This window comes from Caenorhabditis briggsae (genome assembly GCF_000004555.2).
Source record: "Caenorhabditis briggsae complete genome, chrIV, whole genome shotgun sequence".
Classification (NCBI taxonomy): domain Eukaryota; kingdom Metazoa; phylum Nematoda; class Chromadorea; order Rhabditida; family Rhabditidae; genus Caenorhabditis; species Caenorhabditis briggsae.
In genome coordinates this window covers 2,103,027-2,124,910 of record NC_013487.2, presented here as the reverse complement: position 1 = coordinate 2,124,910, position 21,884 = coordinate 2,103,027, and the positions used below count along the sequence as shown (strand labels likewise).

General features: G+C 36.2%; 3 protein-coding genes across 3 annotated transcripts; all 3 read right to left on the bottom strand.

Moving 5' to 3' along the window:
* Positions 1–839: 839 nt before the first annotated feature.
* Positions 840–2,368, bottom strand: CBG21583 (the record flags this gene model as incomplete). Its single annotated transcript, XM_002632613.1, has 3 exons — positions 840–1,328; positions 1,515–2,094; positions 2,139–2,368. The coding sequence occupies 3 exons, from the start codon at positions 2,366–2,368 to the stop codon at positions 840–842; spliced, it is 1,299 nt and encodes a 432-aa protein (XP_002632659.1).
* A 1,181-nt stretch (positions 2,369–3,549) lies between these two features.
* CBG21582 lies at positions 3,550–5,260 on the bottom strand (the record flags this gene model as incomplete). The annotated part of the gene is made up of 4 exons (XM_002632612.2): positions 3,550–3,644; positions 4,175–4,351; positions 4,886–4,996; positions 5,221–5,260. The coding sequence occupies 4 exons, from the start codon at positions 5,258–5,260 to the stop codon at positions 3,550–3,552; spliced, it is 423 nt and encodes a 140-aa protein (XP_002632658.2).
* Positions 5,261–7,414: 2,154 nt separating this feature from the next.
* Cbr-tra-3 lies at positions 7,415–16,325 on the bottom strand (the record flags this gene model as incomplete). The annotated part of the gene is made up of 7 exons (XM_002632611.1): positions 7,415–7,619; positions 8,667–8,869; positions 10,847–11,567; positions 13,847–14,049; positions 14,515–14,701; positions 14,815–15,010; positions 16,100–16,325. The coding sequence occupies 7 exons, from the start codon at positions 16,323–16,325 to the stop codon at positions 7,415–7,417; spliced, it is 1,941 nt and encodes a 646-aa protein (XP_002632657.1).
* Positions 16,326–21,884: the final 5,559 nt, after the last annotated feature.

Sequence of the window (21,884 nt, the reverse complement as noted above, 5' to 3'; positions counted from 1 at the left end):
TCCCAAGATAATAATGGGGATCAGTAGTAAAAAATCGATAAGGCTGCTTGAGAAAAATTGAGCGGTTTGGGTAGATCATAATAATTTGGGTAGATCGAAAATTTGAGTCGAAAATAGCGCCAGTTTTGAAATTCTACAAACGAGGTTCAGAATTTTTCATTTTTGTCTGAATGTTTCAGAGTATATTAAACGATGATAGAGCTGCAATTTCGTAGTTGGCAACGTTTCTGTAGAAATTCAAAGAAACAAAATAAGCTCGCTTTTCTGTCCTTTTCTTCTGGTTGTGATACTGTATTTGCTTTTATAGAATCCCAGTCTAGACGTTTCCTTCAAGCTGAAATATCTCGCTTCCTATAAAAGTTATCAAAAATCGGTCAACTGATAAAATGGTTATCATCATTTCAGAAATAATTTATCAGTTGACACATTTTTGATATGTCTCATGAGAACCGAGATAAACAATCTCAAAGTGCACGTATAGGGTTGGCTTCTATTAGATCAAATACGGTGGTATGTTTTAAACTGCTACGAAAGTGGTTCCAAATTTTTTAATTGTTCTGTAATTTACAGAATATGCTAAACAAAAATAGAGCTTCAATTTTGTAATTTACAACTTTTTTGCAAAAATCCAACAAAATGAGATAAGTTGGCTTTTTGGAACCCTCTTTTTCGGTTATATCCAAATGGAATTCAACAAGACTAAAACCAAATTTCTGAACCATTTATATTCAATTAAAAAATTTATGTACATACACATATAGACCAAAATATCACAATTTCAGAATGAAAGAATATATAAACCAAAATATATGGATTGATATACATACAAGGGAATGGTTTCAATGTTTGGGTTTTGGTAGTGCTGGCTTGGATGCTCCTTGAACAGATGTACTTGGGGATCTGGATGGTCTTCTGAATGATCCAGCTCTAGTCAATGGTGATCTGGATTGTCTAGGTGGTCCAGAAGTCGATGCTCTAGAAGGCGATGCTCCAGTAGTCGATTGTCCAGTAGTCGATTGTCCAGAAGTAGACTGTCTTTGTTGCGAAGAAGAACGGCTAACTGGTGGAATACGAGACAAACTGGGTCTTCTTTTAGATCTGGATCTGTCATCTTTGGGTGCAGGAGGGCGTCCAGTGCTGGAGGATCCTTCTTCAGTTCTCGTGAACACAATTTTACCTTCCCCATATTTATAATCCACAGTGAAGCCGTTGATAGCTCTTCCAATTAGATCTTCGTACAATTCCATTGTGCCGGTCAGTGTGGGGCCAGCTGTTTCGGATATTGAGACAGTGAGCGTGTTGATTTTCAGATCGGGGGTTCGCATAAACTGAAAAAAAAAGAAAATGTGTATCCTATGTCCAAAAGCATAGCTCTAGGTCCAGAATAATGGTACTAGATCCAAATTTATGGTCCTAGATTAAACATTATGTTCCTAAGTTCAAAAATATGGCCCCAGGTCCAAAACTATGGTACTAGCCTCCAAAATTTTGGTCCTAGGTCTCCCTTCTCTTACCTGTGCAAAGTTCTCAGCATCCCTCTCGTCCAACTTCTCTTTCTTGATCTCTACCGTCTTACTAGGAAAGATACGAGCCATTTCGACACACCTCGACAAATGCAAAGATTTATTGATCACCACAAGATTCGTCACAAGATTCTTGTCATCCAGCTTCCATTCTTTCTGTCGGAATTTCTCAATTAGTTTATTGTAAAATTCGTTCTCCAATGGCTCATCAGCATGAATCTTCAGCGAATTTATCGATCCGGTCCCTTTCTGGAAATCCTTCAAGAAAACGTTAGTATCGATCAGCGCGATATCCTGATAGGTATATGCTGTTGACACCATGAGCTCTGTGGCTCTGATATAGCGAGCAACGATGCCAGTGTCGCATTTGTGATAGTGGACGCATTCACGAGAAACTTTTGGGATTTCGATTCCAATCATGACACTTTCCGGAAATTCGGTGCTAGCGAAGATTTCCATTTCTTGGATCACAGGGTTGTTGGAAGACTTTTGAAGTTGGGTTGCGAAGAATTTGACCTTGTCCTTCCGGTTTATCTCTTCATGATTGAGAAGATTCGGTAGTAGATCCTTCCTGTAAATTAATAAATTTTTTTCAAGACTTGTTTTGATGCTCACCTGCTCTTGTTAAGGTGCAATCGAAAATCTCCAGATTTGAATTTTACGAAGAAAAATTCCACCTCGTCCCTCTCCTCCTGACCATCCACATCGAATTGTGGTCCTGTCATCCGATTGGTTTTTCCCATCTCTTGAAGCGTTTCGTCGACGCTTTTCCCACGAAGGTACTCGTACATGATGCATTTTCGCCGCGTTTCAGTGTCAGCCAGGAAATGCGGTGGTTCGGCCATGATGGTCTGAAAAAACAAACATAGTAATGTTGAAAATACGAAAAGAATTTTGAAAAAAAGCAAAATAATAGCCAAAACTTGTAATGGAAAGAACGCAATACTGTAAATTCTTAGCTCAATTACCCCCGTTCCCATGAGAAATATCAAAAAACTGTCAACAGATAAATTATTTATCATAAAATCACAAGCATTTTATCAGTTAACAACTTTCTGATATCTCCCATAGGAACCGAGATAAATTGGCTCAAAGTTAGAGAGCCCTCCTATCACAGGTTTCACGACAGCCATGCAAAAAGAAGCTCAAAAAATATAAGAATTCAGCAGAAAATGACAAGAAAACCAAACAAAAAGATGACGAAACAACGGATTGTTTTTCGAAAGTTTGGCGGGTCAAAATTGAAATCGAATTTTGACCGCAAAATTTGGTTGATCAAAAATTTGGAAAATGGTAGATCAAAAATTTCAAAAAAATAGTTTTTGCATTTTCGAAAAGCCAAAAGCTTCAAAGCCGTCTGAAAAGGGAGAATTTGAAGGACGCAGATCAAAAAATTCAAATCGATTCAATTTTTTGTTACTTTGTGAGAAAAAAAAGATTTTTTGCGGTTTCAGAAAATTGTGAAAATTGTGAGCGAAATTTCAATTCTTATCGAGTCATATGTGTACTTTGAGCTCAATTATCTCGGCTCTTTCGCAAGGTATCAAAATTTTGTCAACAGATAAAACATTTATCATATTATGGCAAACATTTTATCAGTGGACAGATGTTTGATATCTTCCACCGGTACCGAGATAATTGAGCTCAAAGTGCACGTAGGAGGTACGCCATGCGAAAAATGCAAAAGGAAACTCTGGAAAAAACATGATTGCCAGAAAGAGGGCCAGAAAGAAAGCAAAAAATGACCAGAAAACCAAACAGAAAACAAAAAGGGGCGTGGCCTCGAATTTGAACAAATATGCTTAAAATAAGACGGAACAAAAAAATACTCAACAGTTGAATTCCAGAAAAAATTTGAAAATTCTGAAACAACTGAAAGATATAAAACTGGGGCTGAAAGTTTTTTTTTTTCAGTTTCAATTTCTTGAGAAAACTGGGGCCTTAAAAATATATTTATTTCGTTTCGTAATCACAAACCCATTGAAATTTAAAAAAAAAAGAAAAATTATATAATAGGAATCAAAAATTACAAAAAACGACGAACAACTGGAAGTGCCATAAGAACTCCAAACGATGCCTGAGTGGCCGACCGTGGGCGGACTCCGTGGCCGATATGGTATCCTGTAAAAAGTATGGATTACTGTAGTCAGAAAAGATTTTAAATCAGAAAATAAACTTTTGAACAGTTTGAAAAAATTGAAATTTTAGATTTTTTTTAATCTTCGGAATTTTCGAGCATCTCGAATATTCTTCAATTCTTGAACATTACGAAACTCCGAACTTCCAAAACTCTCTGAATATGCTTGAAGTTTTCAAAATTTTCTCGAATTTCCGAAATTTTTGAATTTTCAAGAATTTTATGTCTTAAGTGCTAGCTGTTATCTTGAACTATCCAATTGAAAGGAATTTCAAGGCTCTCGAAATCTGGACCACGGTCAAACGTTTCAGAATCTGGGCCGCGGTCGGCCGCTTTGGAATCTGGACCTCGGTCAACCGATTCAGAACCTGGATCACGGTCGACCGCTTTAGAATCTGGGCCGCAGTCGACCGCTTTAGAATCTGGACCACGGTCGACCACTTCGTTATCTGGGCCGCGGTCGATCGCTTCAGAATCTGGACCGCGGTCGACCGCTACCTCATTTTTTGCTCACCATTATTATTATTCGGAGCAACACCTCCTCCAATCTCTGGTTGCTGTCTCATCACGGCCCCTTGTCCAATTGACGGCTGAAAATCGTTACAGAAATCTTGATGATGACATTGTTGACAGTTGGATCCGTCGAGGTAGGAAATGGCTTGACACGAATGAGCACATCCTTTGGCGACAACTGAAAAAAATGGAGCTTAAAATGGATCTTCAAATTAATGTTTCAGAAAAGTCATTTTTCGACAAAGCAATTAATTAATCCGCTGGGCTTCTGGGAGATGTCTTTTGCGCATTTCGTCGTCATGATGTTTGCACAGATTTTAATTGTATTAAAGTAGCTTGGGAAAGATGATAAATCCAAAAAAAATGATTTTAACAAAAATTATCACCTTTTACAATAAAATGTTTTTAAAAACTTGAATCTGTCTTAAAGATGCTGAACCCAAACTTTAGAGTTTTTTTTTAAATTTTTTGTCTATTTTTCTTACGAAGTTTCAAAAAATCAAATATATTATAATGTTTCCAAAATTATTAATTTTTCAAAACATTAAATTTTTGCTGGTCCACTTATCCAAACAACATTTTTAAAATTACTGTTCCAAAATGTTCATAACATTTCTTTGAAAAATGAGCGTTTCGTTTTTGATTTTTCGTATCAAATATTGTTTTGATAATTAGTTAATTACCCCAATCAATTAATTAAATTCCAACTCACTTTCCCCATTTCTGGTCAGGGTATAGCATTTGGAATGTGGTGGACAGTTGACTGGGAATGGGCTGGAACAGCTTTGGAAGCTGTCACACGAGTTGCATTGGAGCGCGGTTGCTGAATTTTTGAAAATTCTGGAATTCGGCCTGTCCGCGGCCGGCTGGGGCACAGCCGGTCGCTTCAAGCCCGGTTCATATAAGAGATATCAAAAATGTGTTAACTGATAAATTACTTATTATGTTATCAGTAACGTTTCGATAGTTGACACATTTTTGATATCTCTCATGGGAACCGAGATAATTGAGCTCAAACTTTCAAACAAATTTTTTCTCAAAACTCACCAATCCCAACCAAAGCCAAAAGTAGAACACAGCTTTTCATCACTTTGTTCTGAAATTGGAAAAAAATTTAGAAGACCAAAAAATTAATTTTTTCAACAAACAAAAAAATATTTATAGTGACGTACATATTTCTGTAGTTTTGGATAGTTGATAAGGAGAAGACTCAAAAAAGAGCATCACAAAAAGTGGGAATCAGTGGGAAGGAAATAGTGCTAGAATAGACATTTTATGAGGAGGAGGAAGAAGAGGAGCCAAATCGAATTGTTCATCGTCTACTCTTTTTTTGCTTTCCGACCTACTAGTCTTGTTTATTTTTTTTCTATTTTGCTGTTGAGATGGTCCATTGGGAATATTGAGAAGGAATTCGGAAAAATAGAGAAAAGAGATAACTGGAGATAAGAAACTTCTCGTAAATTTTATGAAGAAAACAGACCTGAAAATTTCAAGACTACCCAAGGGAAGTGAATAAAAGTTAGTAAAGTTTCAAGACTTACTTCAGTGTAACAGAAATTTCAAACAAACATGCCTTAAAATTTCAAAAAACCACTTTTTTTCAAATTAAAAAAATTCCGTTTCAGGCAAGAGCTGAATTCCTCAAACAAATACATATTTTCAGTTGTGCCATCAGTTGTGGTATCATGAATCGAATTTTACTTTCAAAATCCAACAATTTTTAAAAATCTGAGAATCCCAAAAATCAAAAAAACAACCAAATCCAAAAACGACAAATAATGGGAAACTTTGAAAATCAAACATCTTTGAAAACTTTTAGAAACCTTAAATTCCGTAAACACTCTAATAGAACGTCCCTCGATTCGTCGAGTTTGAGCTTATTTATCTCATTTTCTGTGAAAGATATCGAAAAGTGGTTGACTAATGAAATGTTGCTGATATCATGCGAAACTTATTATTAGTTGACAACTTTTTGATAGCTCACGAAAGAAGTGAGATATTTAGGATCAAAGTGTGACGGGTTGCGTTCTATTAGATTGATTACGGTATTCTGAAGCTGTGAAATACGAAAAAATATGTTGGAAATTTTGAAAAAACCTTTGAATTTCAAAAATTGAATAGGCTTGAAAATCGGCCTAAAGAGGTCTTAAAAACTTTAAATTTTGAAATTTTCTAAAAGATTAAAATTTCCGAAATTTTCAATTCGACCAAATAAAAACCCTGGAACTTGAATAATCCTGGAAAATTCTTCTGAAGAAAGGGTATTTGAAAAATCTTACTCAAAAAGTTATAAGCTTGGAAATTCAAAAGAAACTTGAAAATCTGTGAAATTGAAAAAAAAAGTTATTCTACTGATTTGGATTAAATGGAAAACATTTTCTGCAGTTTCTGAAACACTATTTTATTTTGAATGCAGTTTTTTATCTAATAAACAGAATAACACAACAGCTAGACAATTCCATAATTTCGATGAGAAAAAGCAACTGAAATATTTTTTTCAAAAATATTCACAATTATCTTTTTTGACAAGTGTTTATTATTCGAAAAAAAACGATTTCAAAATTTTTCACAGTTTCTGAAACACTAATTTATATACAATTTTTTTTTCATATATATATATTTATAACGCAGAAATTTGAACCAAACTTCAAAAAAGCTAGACTTTTCCATAATTTTAAAATTGAAAACAAAAAGTTAATTAAAACAAAATTTAAAAAAAAACGTTTCAATTATCTATGTATAAAACAGAGGAGGAGTAGATGAAATAGAGCATAAACACAAACTGCCAACAACTCGCTCTCTATTTTTATAGTTTCTTATCTCCTATTTTCTCTCTTTCCGGTCGTTAATTTTTTCCTCTTTTTTCATTTCTTTACAGATGGAAGGGATGAGTCATTTTACATTGACATGGATACGGCTGATTGAAATTTGATTGGATTTTTTTTTTTGAAAAGGGAAGCTGTCAATTTGAATAATTCTCGAATTGGAAAAAATGGTTGACACATCAATTTGAAATTCTGAGAAAAAAAAATCAATTTATTCAAATTTTTAACCTTTTATTTTTCTGCAAATAATCTATTCCTGATATACATATAATGATACCAAGTGGACAAGATAAACTAAATTTTTTGGAAAACAAAATCATTTGAACCGTATCGCTTATAACAAGACAACAAAATGGATGAAGAAGAAAAATACTGTTGGAAGGAATTTTGAAAGAAAAAACGAAATTTCAGCAAATTTAAAGGTACATAGGATCATCGAATGCGGACACAGTAATCGATACAGTGCCAATGATTGTACCACGTGGATCTGCCAACTGAACAGTCGTATCTCGATTCTCGTTATCGATTAGTGCAATAAGGACGGATTGAGCCATTAAATGGTCGCGAGCCATTTTTCGGTCCTCCCAGATTTCCAGTTTGTATTGTTGACGGTTTTTGGCTCTGGAAAAAAGGAATGATTTTTGAAAAATGTTTTTAATTCAGGACTGACGAAGATATTTTATTATCGGTTAATGTTAAAACTGAGAAATGTACATGTCCTACCTGAAGCAGTAATTTTTTTTAGTTTGAAATCTAATTGGAAAATTTCATAAATTTTAGCAGTAACTAGTAGAAAGTCAGGCCAAAAACGTGGTAGATTTAATTGGATGAAGCTAAAAACTCTAGAGCATACTTATACTCAATTCTATAAATTTCGTATTCTTTTATATTATTTATGTATAATCCTCTCCTCCATTCCTCTATTTCCTTTATCATTGCTCATTCCTAACGCCCTCGCTCTCACTGTACTTTACACCCTCGAACGATCTCTCACTCTACCCAACGCTCTCTCCCCATGACGCATTCGTCCCAAGACTTTTGACTCCGCCCCCAACGATCTGACGACCAGCTTGCATCATTCCATCCCTCATTGTTACATTCGTCCCAACAGGAGACGGTCGCCCAAGACCGTCCTCCACCTTTTTTCCCCCTTTTTCTTTCTTTCTTTCTTTACTTTGTTACTTGTTATAATTTGTATACTTTGTTATATAAATGGTTTAATTACCCAAGTTTGAGATATCACACGTGTCATCTGCACGAGTAAAAGCATTCTACCACACTAGCTGGAATTGTCATAGGACAAGGACAGCGACACACCGACCACCATCTGCATTCTAGTTTAATACTAAAAATAGCACTCCAATTTTGTAGTGGACAACATTTTGATACAAATTCATTCAAATGAGATATATTGCTTCAAACCAATCAAGTTTCAAAACTGAGTATTGTGCGAAATCTTCCCCAACATTTACGCCCACTCCATGCCACACCCTTGCCCAGGTGGGCAATTTGCCCAAGCCAGTGGGCGTAAGCGCCCAATCCTTGCCCAAGTGGGCAATTTGACCAAATCGGTGGGCGTGAGCGCCCAACCCTTGTCCAAAATTCCCTGAGAAGAATGAAACTTCAGGCAGTATTGTAGAACTAAAACCACCAATACAAAAAACTCACTTATGAAACAGAAACTCCTCTTCCCACTCGATCGACTTCTCTCCACTCAAACTTTTCGTTCGGTACGACTTTTTGGAATCTTTTAGAATCGCATAAACCTGATGGGTTCCTGTGGAGGCCGAGTTGAAATTGACTCCATGAATTGTGAGACGTGTCACACTGTGCGCGGATTTGCATCCGAATATGCCGAGTTTTGGGGCGTGCTGGAACACATTATTTACTCAAGAGATCAGTGAAAAGAAAAGTGAGGAAATCATATCAGTAACATGGAACAGGAGAAACATTTTGAGATATTGGGACTTTGAAGGTCTGCAAAAATGCAGAAACACTTTCTCAAGAAGATCTACGTTCAATGAATAATTGAAAATCAAATATCTCCAAAAATATGTTGAACCTGGAGCAGTGAATTTTTGAGTCAGAAAATGTTGGGAAATGCTATTGGTTGACAAGTGCAAGAATACATTTTTAACTCCAACATTATAATTTTTGAAAATTCTAAAAAATTCTAGCAACATGAAACTGTAGAAGTTTTGTTGGATTTCGATAAAAAAAATTTTCATACTGTTCAACTTTTATTGTAATTAAAAGTTACAAGTTCTCAATGACTACTACGTTACGTTAGTACTACGTTACTTACTACATTAGTGAAATAGTGAAAATCTTTCAGATTTATTCAAAAAGTATGTCAGAGGCACATGTGTAATTAATGTAAACCACTAGGTTTCAGCCAGTTTCAAACTTCTTTTCTAATTTGAAATTCCTGGAAATTCTAGAGGTCTCAACCTATTTTATTAACGATTTTCGGAACCAGTGCAATCGAAACTAACAAAAGGTATATTCAAAGAACGGTTAAGGAAGTTTTGAAACAGGTTGGAAATAGACGACCGCATTGCTCAACTGTCAGCGCGGTTTTTTTTGATATTTTGCGCACGAGTTTGATTGTTCGAGATGTATAGATATCAATTGAATTTTTATACAAAAAAGCAAAAAACATGTCAGTGGAACATTACACATGATCTAAACTAACTGAAACAATGAAAACTACCGTAAACAATCTAAAAGAAGGCCACCCCTAACTTGGCTCCGAAACCTCTTTAGGCCCACTATTGTAGAACAGGCCTTTTATCCCTAATTTGTCACCGACTTCGAAAGGATCGGTTTTGAAGGTATTCTCACAAATTATAAGAAAGCATTGAAACGGAAAAAAAACAATAATTTTTGAATAATTCTCTCATCAGTTGATTAAGATCCCTAGAAGACCTCCTAACTTTGACTCAATTCACCTCGTTTTATGTAAAAGGTATCAAAAAGTGGTCAAATGATAACATGTTTATCAAGATATCAGAAACATTCTGTAAGTTGGTGACTTTTTGATACTTTTTTAGGAACCAAAATAATTGAGCACAAACTTGAAATACCCAACTAAGCTACCGCGTAGATCAACCGGTAGCTCAACAGCATCTTCAATATTCTGACCCTGAGTTCAACTTCTTCAGAATTTTTCAAGTAACATTATGTATTCGTCCGTTATATCAAAATGAGAGAAAAACTCTGCTAAATAAATTTTTGGAAACTGGAAAATTTAGAAAACCGAAATTTTGAATACACATTTCGATTTTTTCCTAGTTTCAACAGAAGCTGATAGTGAGGTTAATTGCGCCAACGTCTAGAGCGCTTGAATGTTTTCCATTATATTTTTGAGAGTCACGGTGTTTACCCATTCCATATGCTACCGTATCCAACGGTCGGCAAGCTGCGAATTGACTGATACAAGAATAATACTTTTTGAATTGAAAAAAAAATTGACACTGTTTCAAAATAGTGATTTCTGCAATCAATAATGTATGGAATTTGATAGAATTGTACGAAGAAGGGGTATGTTTGAGCTCAATTATCCCGGTTCCTGTGAGAGATATCAAAAATCTGTCAACTGATAAGATATTTATCATATTATCAGCAATAATTTATCAGTTGGCAGATTTTTGATATCTCTCATAGGAACCGAGATAATTGAACTCACATTTTGAAGTGTAGGGTCCTTGTAATACAGGTTTTAGGGTAATCTCTACTAACTGAAAAATGGAGATTGTAAAGATGGGGAACACGGTTTTCAGAAGCTCGAATTTTTAGGAACTTGGAAAAAACGTTATAGCTTGAAAGCAAATCTGAAACCCTCTCACCTTAGACAACGGTGAAAAATGAATATGCTCATCGGAGTACACTCTCAACATGAACAGTGCTTGTTCTTTCGGCGCAAAAGTCGTCGGCACCAAAAGATATCTGCCACGTGGCAAACTTTGCAAGTGCAGGTACACCGATCTTCCCGATGCGTAGTCAGAAGTGGCGATCGGATGCATGGCCTGATGTACACGATGCTGTCGATTATTCTCCACTTTCATCACGTGCATTCCAATGGTTACAAACGGTTCCCTCTTCTTTAACCCTTCACTTGGATCATTTTGAGTTAGTGCGAACATCACTGAGCAATTCGGAGAGGGAATATCAAAAATGTATTGTGGATTATTGCAGAATGTCGCCTGAAAGTTCAAACATCCACCGGCTCGATCATCCGGTGCTCCACTCTTTTTTCCATTTGTAGTCCACTCGGAGAACACGATTTGTTCATCATAGGACTTTGTAAAGGAGAAGACACTGGTGTTGAATAGTTGACAAAGTGAGATATCAGTGAAATATTGAACGAATGATTCCCATGGCATCCAGAAGTCACCGTCGTTGTTGTCAGAATTGTCACGTTGCACGCCCATTGCTGATAGTTGGCTATCAGAGACATTCTGCCATTCTGAGCTATCATCCGACCACTCGCCGTTCCACTCTTTTTCGCCCCATGGGTTTTGGAGGCGGATTAGATTTTGTTTCTGTTTCGAGCCCATGATGAAGGATCTGAAATTGTCTTTTTGTAGTTTCTAAGAATCTGTTATAACTTTTATGAATTTTACCACTTTTTGTGGAAAATAGCCAGTTTCGGAAAAACTATTCCCTAAAAACTATTCCAGAATTTTTCGATTTGACAGAAGATTTCAGAGTATACTTGCTCAATCCTTCTTTTTCTCTATTTCTGTTTAATATATTCTGAAATCTTCAGCCTAAATCAAAAAATTCTGGACTACTTTTTCGAAAATTTACAGTTGACATTTTTAGCTGAAAATAAGATTTTCTACCAAAAAACTACTGTTCCAGATACAAAACGTAGTTTTTTTACTTTTGAAATCTTCCTTATACAGTGCGTTTCATAAGTATAGGTTCACCCTCGGTAGACAAGGTGGGAAATCTTGGAGGTTTGGGGTTGTTATAATATTAAAGTCCATGTAAAAATACATATCGCCCACAATTTTTAGACCGCTACTACAAAAAATAAATTTTTTATGTCAGAAAAAGTCTTTTTTTTGAAAAACGAGCGTTTCATAAGTATAGGTTCACCCTTGAAAAAAATTACAGTTTCACATAGGTGATAACTTTTTAACTATTTTTACTGTTTTTAACTATTTTTGCGTCTTTTACTTCGTTTTTCTTATGCCGCGAGCCACTCATCTCTCGGATTCGCAGCGAGCTCAGATCGACGCGTTCAAAACGGCTGGATGGTCGAATCGGCGCATCGCAGCTAGGTTAGGACGGTCTTTCAATTGTATTAACACGCTTGTTAACAATCCGGACCACTACGAGACCAACAAGAAGAGCGGAGCTCCGAAAAAATTGACGGATCGAGACACGAGAAGCATCATCAGACTGGCATCCAATTCGATGAAGAGCTGTAACGACATAAAGAATGAGCTGAAACTGGATGTGAGCAAGTCCACGGTCTGGAGAACACTGGACAGCAATCAGAACATTGTCCGAGCCAAGTTAATGTCCGCGCCGATGCTCACCGATGCGCACAAGGCGAACCGACTTCAGTTTGCAAGGAACAACATGGCAACTGATTGGGATAAGGTATGGAATGCTTTTGAAATCATCACTTATGCTGTTTTCTATTACAGATCATCTTCAGCGATGAAAAAAAGTTCAATCTGGACGGGCCGGACGGCTTCAACAGTTACTGGCACGACCTGAAGAAGGATCCCCTCCATTTCTCCAAGCGTAACTTCGGTGGTGGTCGTCTTATGGTCTGGGGAGCATTCTCTTCTGCCGGTACTGTGGATTTGGCGTTCGTCTCCTTCAGAATGAACTCGACAGACTATCAGGATGTCATGACTGTCAAACTGATCCCATTTTCATCGGCGTCAGCTCACATATCAACAGGACAATGCTTCGATTCATGCGAGCAGATCGACTTTGGACTGGTTCAAGTCCAAAAAAATCAAGGTGATGGATTGGCCGGCTTGTTCGCCGGATTTGAACCCAATGGAGAATGTTTGGGTGAACTCGTGCGCGTCGTATATGGTCAGGGAAAGCAATACCAGACCGTTTCTGAGCTCCAAACTGCCATCGTGGACGCATGGAAGAACCTGAAGAAGCCTTACCTCCAGAAGTTGTTAAATTCCATGCCAAACCGCTTGTTTTCTATTATTTCCACTGGTGGAAAGCCCACAAAGTATTGAATTGAATAAAACTTTGTTAATGTTAAATTTTCCGGGGGTGAACCTATACTTATGAAACGCTCGTTTTTCAAAAAAAAGACTTTTTCTGACATAAAAAATTTATTTTTTGTAGTAGCGGTCTAAAAATTGTGGGCGATATGTATTTTTACATGGACTTTAATATTATAACAACCTCAAACCTCCAAGATTTCCCACCTTGTCTACCAAGGGTGAACCTATACTTATGAAACGCACTGTATATAAAACGCTAGACGTGTCTGTTGGTCCTAGTGTCAGGCTGTCCGGTTTTGGGTTTCAAATAAGAATTAGGCCGCCGCCAAAACTGAACCCGCGGCCCTTCGGACAACTACAATATTAAATCTCTACTTTTGTTTGGTACACTCAAGAATTTTTAGGAAAAGTAAAATGTTCTGGAATAGTTTTTCAGGAACTCAAAGTTGACCATTTTCAACTAAAAATATGATTTTCTAGCAAAAAATACTGTTTCAGGTATGACATGTAACTTTTTAGATTTAAAGTTGACTAATGAAATTGGCCATGGTATCACTTCAAAATTTCAAAAACACCGATTTTTCATCGAGATCCAAATACAGTATTTTTCGGTGGGTACTGTATAAAACTCACGTCAAACTCCTCTGTTGCGGATTCGATACATCAATTGTGCACACTGCACTGACTGCGTATGCATGTCCTTTGACTAGTCCACAATCCAGCGACTCCTCGATTTCCTCTTTGGTCCGTGCGGCGATGGCCGCCACAATCAGTGCTCCTTTATCAAATGCCGTTTTCAAATCGTTGAACAGTTTTAGGTCTTTGTCTGTCGGGTCCTGAAAGCATACAGTAAGTAGCTTCTCAAGTAACACCGCGGAACTGGCTCTTGTGACTGCGTAGCTCTATTGGCATCTAGCTGAAGCGTTAGGAAGCTAGCACGTTGAAGGCAATCTCAGCGGAGCATTACAGAACGACAGGAAAATGGGATTTTTGAAAACTAGATTGTTTTAAATCCGCCATCGAATAGACTACACCCGAATTTTAGCTTTCATCACAGTTTTGAGACCGAGAAATGTTATTTTACAGTGAGTTCACATTTTAGTTCAATTGAGCGCATTTGCCATTCTCCGAAGTTGATGAATTGAAGGTTTTTGTCATTTTAGGCCCATGAAGGATTGTCAACAGTATAGAACATAACCAAAACCGCACTCTGATATTTATCAAGTTTTGAAAACCGTGAAAACTTTGTGCGCTCTATCGAACAAAAATCTCCATTGAGCACATTTCCCTCCCAAACTCACATCTTTCAAAAACTTTCTGACATGAAGCGTCTCGGCAACACCACCAGAAACATCTTGAAGTGCATCTGACAAGTGTCCACCGACCAGATTCTCATAGCATCCGTAGAGTTTGGCGAACGCCTTCTCCAGAAGTGCCGACCAGAATTCGTTGGGCGTTTTTGAACGCGCGAAGAGCAGTTTTCCGTCTCTGAAAGAATTTTTTACCTAGTCAAAAACTTGACACATTACTAGAGGTACACAGATCATTCTAAAACGTTGAACTAGAAACAGAAATGTTTCACAATGTTCCCCAACACTTACCTCGTCGGCAACAAATCATCAATCACCACCTCCACCCATTTTCCAAATCTCCAAAATCGAAATCTGAAGATTCCAGCGTAGGTGTGCTTTGTGGACCATTCCTGATCATCGGCTTCCGGAATCACTTGGGCAAGAAGTTTCAGATTATGAGTGAGAGCAGAGCACGCAGATACAAACCAACAGTTTCCGAGGATTCCTGGAATTTGTGAAAAAAAATTGGAGGATTTATGAGTAGGAGCCACATGGGCCGTTGAAAAAAAAATTTCCATCAAAATGAGAGTTGCAAAAAGTTTTCAATTACAAAATGAAGCTCAAAATTTGTTAAGTATACTCTAAAATGTTCAGTCTAACACAAAATGTCTATTATGTTTTTGGGATATCCAAATTTACTATTTTCAACTAAAATTAGTTAAATTCAATGGCTTATGAGTCGGTATTCCAATTTAATTTTTGAGCAAAATTAATTGTTTTAAATATAACTTCTAGCTCTGAAATTAACTGATTGTGTTCTACAAAATTTCAAAAACAGAGCTGTCCCGACCATTTGTCGAAAAAATTTATCTTGCTCCATGTGAAACATGTCGAAAGGGTGTCAACTAACCAAATGTTTATCATATTATCAGAAACATGTTATCAGTTACTCCTTTTTTATATCTCTCTCAGGAACCGAGATAATTGAGCTAAATTTGATACACCTCTCTCTTTGCCCGCGTAGTTCAACCAGCAGCGGCGCAGCACCTCAATATTATGATAACTAATTCAACTTCTTCAAAACTGTTTGAAAATGTTCTTCTAAAATTGGCAAAAGATATAAATTGTATGCTAAATGAATTTTCGGAAACTGAAAATTTTTGTTTGGACCGAAAATTCCGACAATGACACTTCATGACACGAATTTTTTCAGTTTCAACAGGAACTGAGATAAATTGCGTCCACGTTAGGAGCACTATTGAGTCTACCGTTTTATTCTTGAAAGTCCGCATTTTTGCGTCAAGGTGTTTATACATTTCATATGCTACCGTACCGAACTATCGTACGGTCAGCAAACTGCGACCGTGTAGCTCACAGCTGTCAGTGAAAATTTGAAAAATTTCGATTCTGTTTCAAAACATGCGTTTCTTCAACTGATAATTCATGGAATTCGATGACTCGCTTAAATATGCCAGTTCCCATGAAAGATATCAAACTAGAAAAATATGGCTGATAGTATGATAAAAATTTCAGCTGTTGCCAGATTCTTTATATCTCGCATAGAAATCTAGATAAATTAGGTTCCAAGTCTTACCTTGAGTAACATCGTTCGGCGATGCTCCTTCCACAAAAAGATGCGGGTCCGGATGAAGCTCAGCAGGCCGCTTCCAAACAATATCCGAACTTCTGCCTTGCTCCAAAAATAGTGATTGATTGGTGGGCGGGAAGAGAGTATCGACGAATGGTTGCTTCTTTTTCACACATATTTTTTTGAGCTTCTCGTAGTTTTGGTTCCCAAAGTGACGGATTTTACCGGTCATTCTTTTCGGCACAAAATCCGTGAAGACGCCGGGAGAAGAGGAGGAATTACTGCAAAAAAAACATCTGAACCAACCGCATTGAAACAGAAGAGTAGCAAATATTACATATGGAAAAGGGGAAACAGTAAAAAACATTGGTCCGTAATTTTGCGTGGTGGTGTTTACACCACTGGCGTTCTTATTGACGGTAATTCTCAAGTTTGAGTAGATTGATCGACCGGATAGTACTTTTTAAACTCAAAATACTTTTTGAAACAGCAAAAAAAGCGAAATTCTAGTTTATTTTTAATAGTCGGAGTATTTTTAGAAATAGTTTAAAAAATCGAATTTTCCCACATTTTTACTCAAAACCAAGTTTCTAGCTCATGTAGAAGCTGAGCTATAGCCATTTGAAGTTTTGAAGGCAAGAGACGCAGACAACGAGATACTCTAACTGTCTATGTCTTCAATCAGCTTGCTCTCGGATGAAAATTATGCTGGAAAGTTGAAGAGAATTCCAAAAATGTAAAATTTCCAAAAATCAAAAAATCGTTTTTTTTCTCAAAATTATGACAAATTTAGTATTATTGGATTCGGCGAACAATTTTATGTATTCTTGTCAAAAAACGATTCAAAAAGGATCACTGAGAGCCGAGATACAGCATTTCGAAGCTTCGGAGAGACGCAGACAGTTAGAGTGTCTTGTCGTCTGCATCTCTCACCTTCAAAACTTGAAATGGCTATCTCAGATACTAGATGAGCTAGAAGCTTGCTTTTTGAGCCAAAATATGAGAAATTTTTCAGGTATTTAGATTTACAGAAATTGTTGAGATCGTCAAGAAATTTATCTTCAATTTTTGTTGAAAATTTTTATTAAGATGAATCTGAAACCGAATTATTTGGAATGTCTGAAAATTCGCTGATTATGATTTGAAACTTTCGTTTTTTGTCATTTCCCGTTCATTTTCAGATATTTCGTTTAAAAGAACTTAAATTGTAATTGATTTTTTTAAACAATGTTTCAAATAACTGTCAAAAATTCACCTTTAACCAACTGCAACGATGACGTATTCCTGTTCATATTCCGTCATTTTTGTGGTTCTCGCTTAATTACCGTCATTATAACTAATTAAAAATCTTAACATTAAACTAAACTAATTTTAATATTATGTCTCAAAATTCCATTAATTTTTGCCTTATTTTCCACTAATCCAAAGGATTTATTGCACTTCTACATCAATGATTTATACCAAAAAAGAAACGCGCGCCATCAAAACCACTATTGATAAAATTGATTGATATATGTACGTACAAAAAAAAAGGAAAAATAAATGAGAATTTTCTAGAGAGACCAAAAGAAGAGTGTACATGGAAACAGATTGTGATAATGGTTGGAGAAAAACGAGGAGGACGGTTAGGGAGAAGAGGTGACGAGAGAGTACACAAATCGATAGAGACGCAGGCAGACCGAGAGACACTTTCGGTGTTTTCGACCATAGGAATGTGTTGTGTTGTGTTGTCGTATGGGTCACAGGCGGGGGAAGACTAGATTATGCGGAAAATGGGAAAATTTTTTTGTACGAGAAAGTTTCGATGGATTTGTTTTGAGCTCACTTGAGCTTGAGCTCAATTATCTCGGTTACTATAAGAGATATCAAAAACTGTAATTAAAAACTGTTGGTGATTTTATGAAAAACATTTTATCTGTTGACAAAATCTTGATATCTTTTACAGGAGCTGGGATAATTGAGCTCAAAAAAAAGGTGAGTTGCTGCGCCGCTACCGGTTGAGACACGCAGTCACAAATGGGAAATGCTAACTTTGAGTCAATTTATCTCAAGTCCTGTAAGAGATATCACAATTTTGTCAACTGATAAAACGTTGGAAATTTTATGATAAACATTTTATCAGTCGACACATGTTCGATATCTTTCATAGGAACCGAGATAATTGAGCTCAGAGTGCAAATACCCCTTAAGCCACGCGACTGAAGCTTTGCCGACCGTTGACGACCATACTAAATACAGATGTTCAAATTAAGCACGTAAATGAATGAAAAAATAATTCAAGTGTGTGGAGAATCTCAAGTAGAGACGTGTCAAGGATGCAGAAGACACACACATATAAAGATACTAATTGGATTAGGAGGAATTTATTTTTTTTTTTGGAAAGGGTCTTCAAGGAATTAGAAGACAGAAATACGTAGATGAGATGTTTTAATGAACCTTGTTTTTATTGTTTTTGGGAATATTGAAATTTGAGTTTACACTTTCATTAGTAACGAAAAAATTGGTGGGAATTTTTTCCTCTAGTTAATCCAAAAAAAAGGGAAACGGTGAAAATTTTTCGAAATTTTGAAAAACAAGAGAGTTTTAGCTTAATTTCAGTCAGAAATTTTTGACAAATTTTGATTGTACAGATAACTCTTCAGAAGTAACATATAAGTTTTGAAAAGTCTAATATAATGTTTCTGCTCGTCGGTCACGACAGTTTCTGAAACATTGAAATTAAAAAAAAAACTCAAATTCAAAATTTCTGTTTCTGGAAGTTCAGATAACGTTTTAATGAATATCCGTTACAGTTAATCAAAGGCTTAAATCAAAAAATCTAGCAAAACCAAAAGTGTCCCCTGGTCGTCAACTTTAAACCGAAATTCCTCATTTCCCTTACTAGGGAAGGTTGTAACTGGGGTATGGGACTTTGATATGAGGCCTATATCATTCAAAAGCTGAGAATGAGACATTTTCAAATATATATTCAGATTTTGCTGCGGACATTCCAGATCCGAGAAAATCGAATTTGAAATTTGGCTGAAATTCGAATATTTTGAGGGCCAGATCTCCCCTTTTCTTATATGCATTGTGGAACTAGTTGAAAGCAGCGACTGGTGGTGTAGCGGTGAAGAGGGAGGACGGTAACTGACTAGGGTTGGGTTCGATTTCTCTCTCCTTTGTTTGTTTTTGTTTTTGTTTTCGGTCTTTGTGGAAATCTTCAAAATGTTCCGAACACATTTTTCAAAAAAAATTTCATTTTGAGACTGAAAAATTGTACTTTCTTAAATGTTTTAAGTAAAATCTAGTTTTTGACAATTTCGTGAAATTTCGTGATTTTTGTGAAAGATATCAAAAAGTGGTCAACTGATTAAATGTTAATCATGATATCAGAAATATTTTGTTAGTTGACACATTTTTTATATGTCGTTAATACACTAAAGTTATGACAGTATAGCTCAACTGGCGGCAATGCAGCTTCTCCAATATTCTGGCCAAAATTTCAAAATCTTCGAACTTTTAAAAGAGAAACATATTTGAATAAACAGATAGGAAAAAAGAAAACTGTCTGCTAAATGAACTTTAGGAAACTGGGAAATTTTGGAAAATCGAAATTCATAAAATTAACACAAAAAATGTTGGACTTTAAAATTTCTGTTCCTGAAAGTTTAGATAATGTACTAATGTTAATTGCAGTTAATCCGGATATCCTTCGATTTTGAATAGAGTAACGTGTCGACACGAAAATCGATACGATTCGAGTCGACGAGTCGGACTATTGAAGTCGATAAAAATCGTGTCGACTGACACCAGAAACGACACAGTATCGACACAGAGTCGACAAGACACGACTCTGTGTCGACTCGAGGTTGTGTCGACACGAGTCGACACAGAGTCGTGTCGTGTCGACTCTGTGTCGACTCTGTGTCGGCTCGTGTCGTGTCGACTCGAGTCGACACGATACGCCATTTCAAACGCGCTCTATTGAACAATTTTAATTTATTTCAACTTTTTCGTCAAATTTATTCTTCAAAATATTAAAGTACTCGACGTGGCCTCACTTTTGCAAGTTGAGTTTTCTAGGCCACCATCTTTTTTTTGCCTGGGAATGGTCAAATATGCAACTGGTGCGTTTTCTGAGCCATTTTGAAGTGGTGGCCTAGAAAACCAAAATTGCAAAAGTTAGGCCACCACTATAAAATGACATATAAAACACACCAGGGTCATGTCAGGGCATTTTCAGGCCATTTATCATAATATCATAAGTATTTTGTTAGTTAGCCATTTTTTGATACTTCTGACAGGAGTTCAGATAAATTGTGTCAAAGTTGATATGTTAAAAAAATTGTCTGCTAAATGAATTTTAGGAAACTGAAAAAGTTTGGAAATCCAAAAAAGATACATTTTCAAAAACTAAATTTTTCGATTTTTTCCAGTTTCAACTTATTGTTAAAAAACTATTACAAACTTCAAATAATGATTTCGTACGAATGGAGGAAGTACACATAAGAATTGAGATTTTCAGGAGATCTCAAAAATCAAAAAACTAATTTTCAAGAAACTGAAAAAATGGAATAGCTTAAATAGTTTAAATAACATAAATTTCTGCCTAAAGATTCTTTTAAAAACTGATAAGGTCTTAACACTGATAAGGAACTCTTAGCTAACACGAATTCACGTCATCTCTCCTACGTAAAATGGAGAAAAATATTACGTATTTTCCAAAAAAAAATGACCCAGGAACCACAAATTTCAGGAATTCCGAATCATCCGCCCACGAAAAAATAGGAAAAATGATGATTTTTGTGTTTTCTGTATGAGAAAAAAGGACACACGACGTGACTATAGGTGTCAGAAAAAAGTTAGAAAGAAAAAAAATTGAATGAGTCATGGTTGAAAGGAAGAGCAAACATATCCCGAGGAGTGAATGAAAAGAATGGGGGTGGGGGAGATGAAAGAAAAAAGAAAGAAACATGGGAAAAATAATAGAGAAGAGTTGTTTTGGAAATCTATAGACTTTCAAAAAGGATTTTGATTATATGAACCTTTCGAGGAATTGAACTTTGATGCAAAATACTGAACATGCCGCGCTACAACCAGCTGAGCTACACAGACGCCGGTCAGAAATGCATACTATTGCTTCAATAAAACCTTCGATTATGCATTTCAAAAGGAAGACCCATTAAAGAAAATAGCATGTTCACATCATCTGAAATTTCAGAAACAGCTGAAGATAGGAGAACTTTTGATATCCACTAGTTCATAGAACATTTAATTACAGCGATCTTTTCTTCTTACAGGGGAAGTATCCGAAGTGAAATTTCGCTTTTTCTTAGATGTTGGTGGCAAAAAAAGTCCCGTCGCTGGACTAGCACAAAACAAATAATATAAGGTGCCCATAGGCAGGTTGAGCAGAATGGCAAAACTTTTTGTGTTTTTTCCGAAAAAGTGGATCAAGTTCATTCAAAAAAGCATAACTTTATACAGATTAAAGATAAAACGATATACTAAACTGTATTATGTAGCACGCATTACAGGCTACAAAACACCTAATTACACCTTTATTCTAACTCTGCAAAGAATTTTACTATGATAGCAAATGTGCGAATGGTCCGATGGTGTGAAATCAAAAAATGTCGATTTTCGAAAAAACGTATTTGGGAGACCATGTCTATCCGATTCCTTTTATGTCATAATGCACAACTGTAGTCTCAAATATATAGCTCACCGTTCATTTAAGAGAGATTTTTGAAAAAATAATATTTTAAAAGTCAATTCCATGTACCTATAGATGGTATTTTTAAAAAGC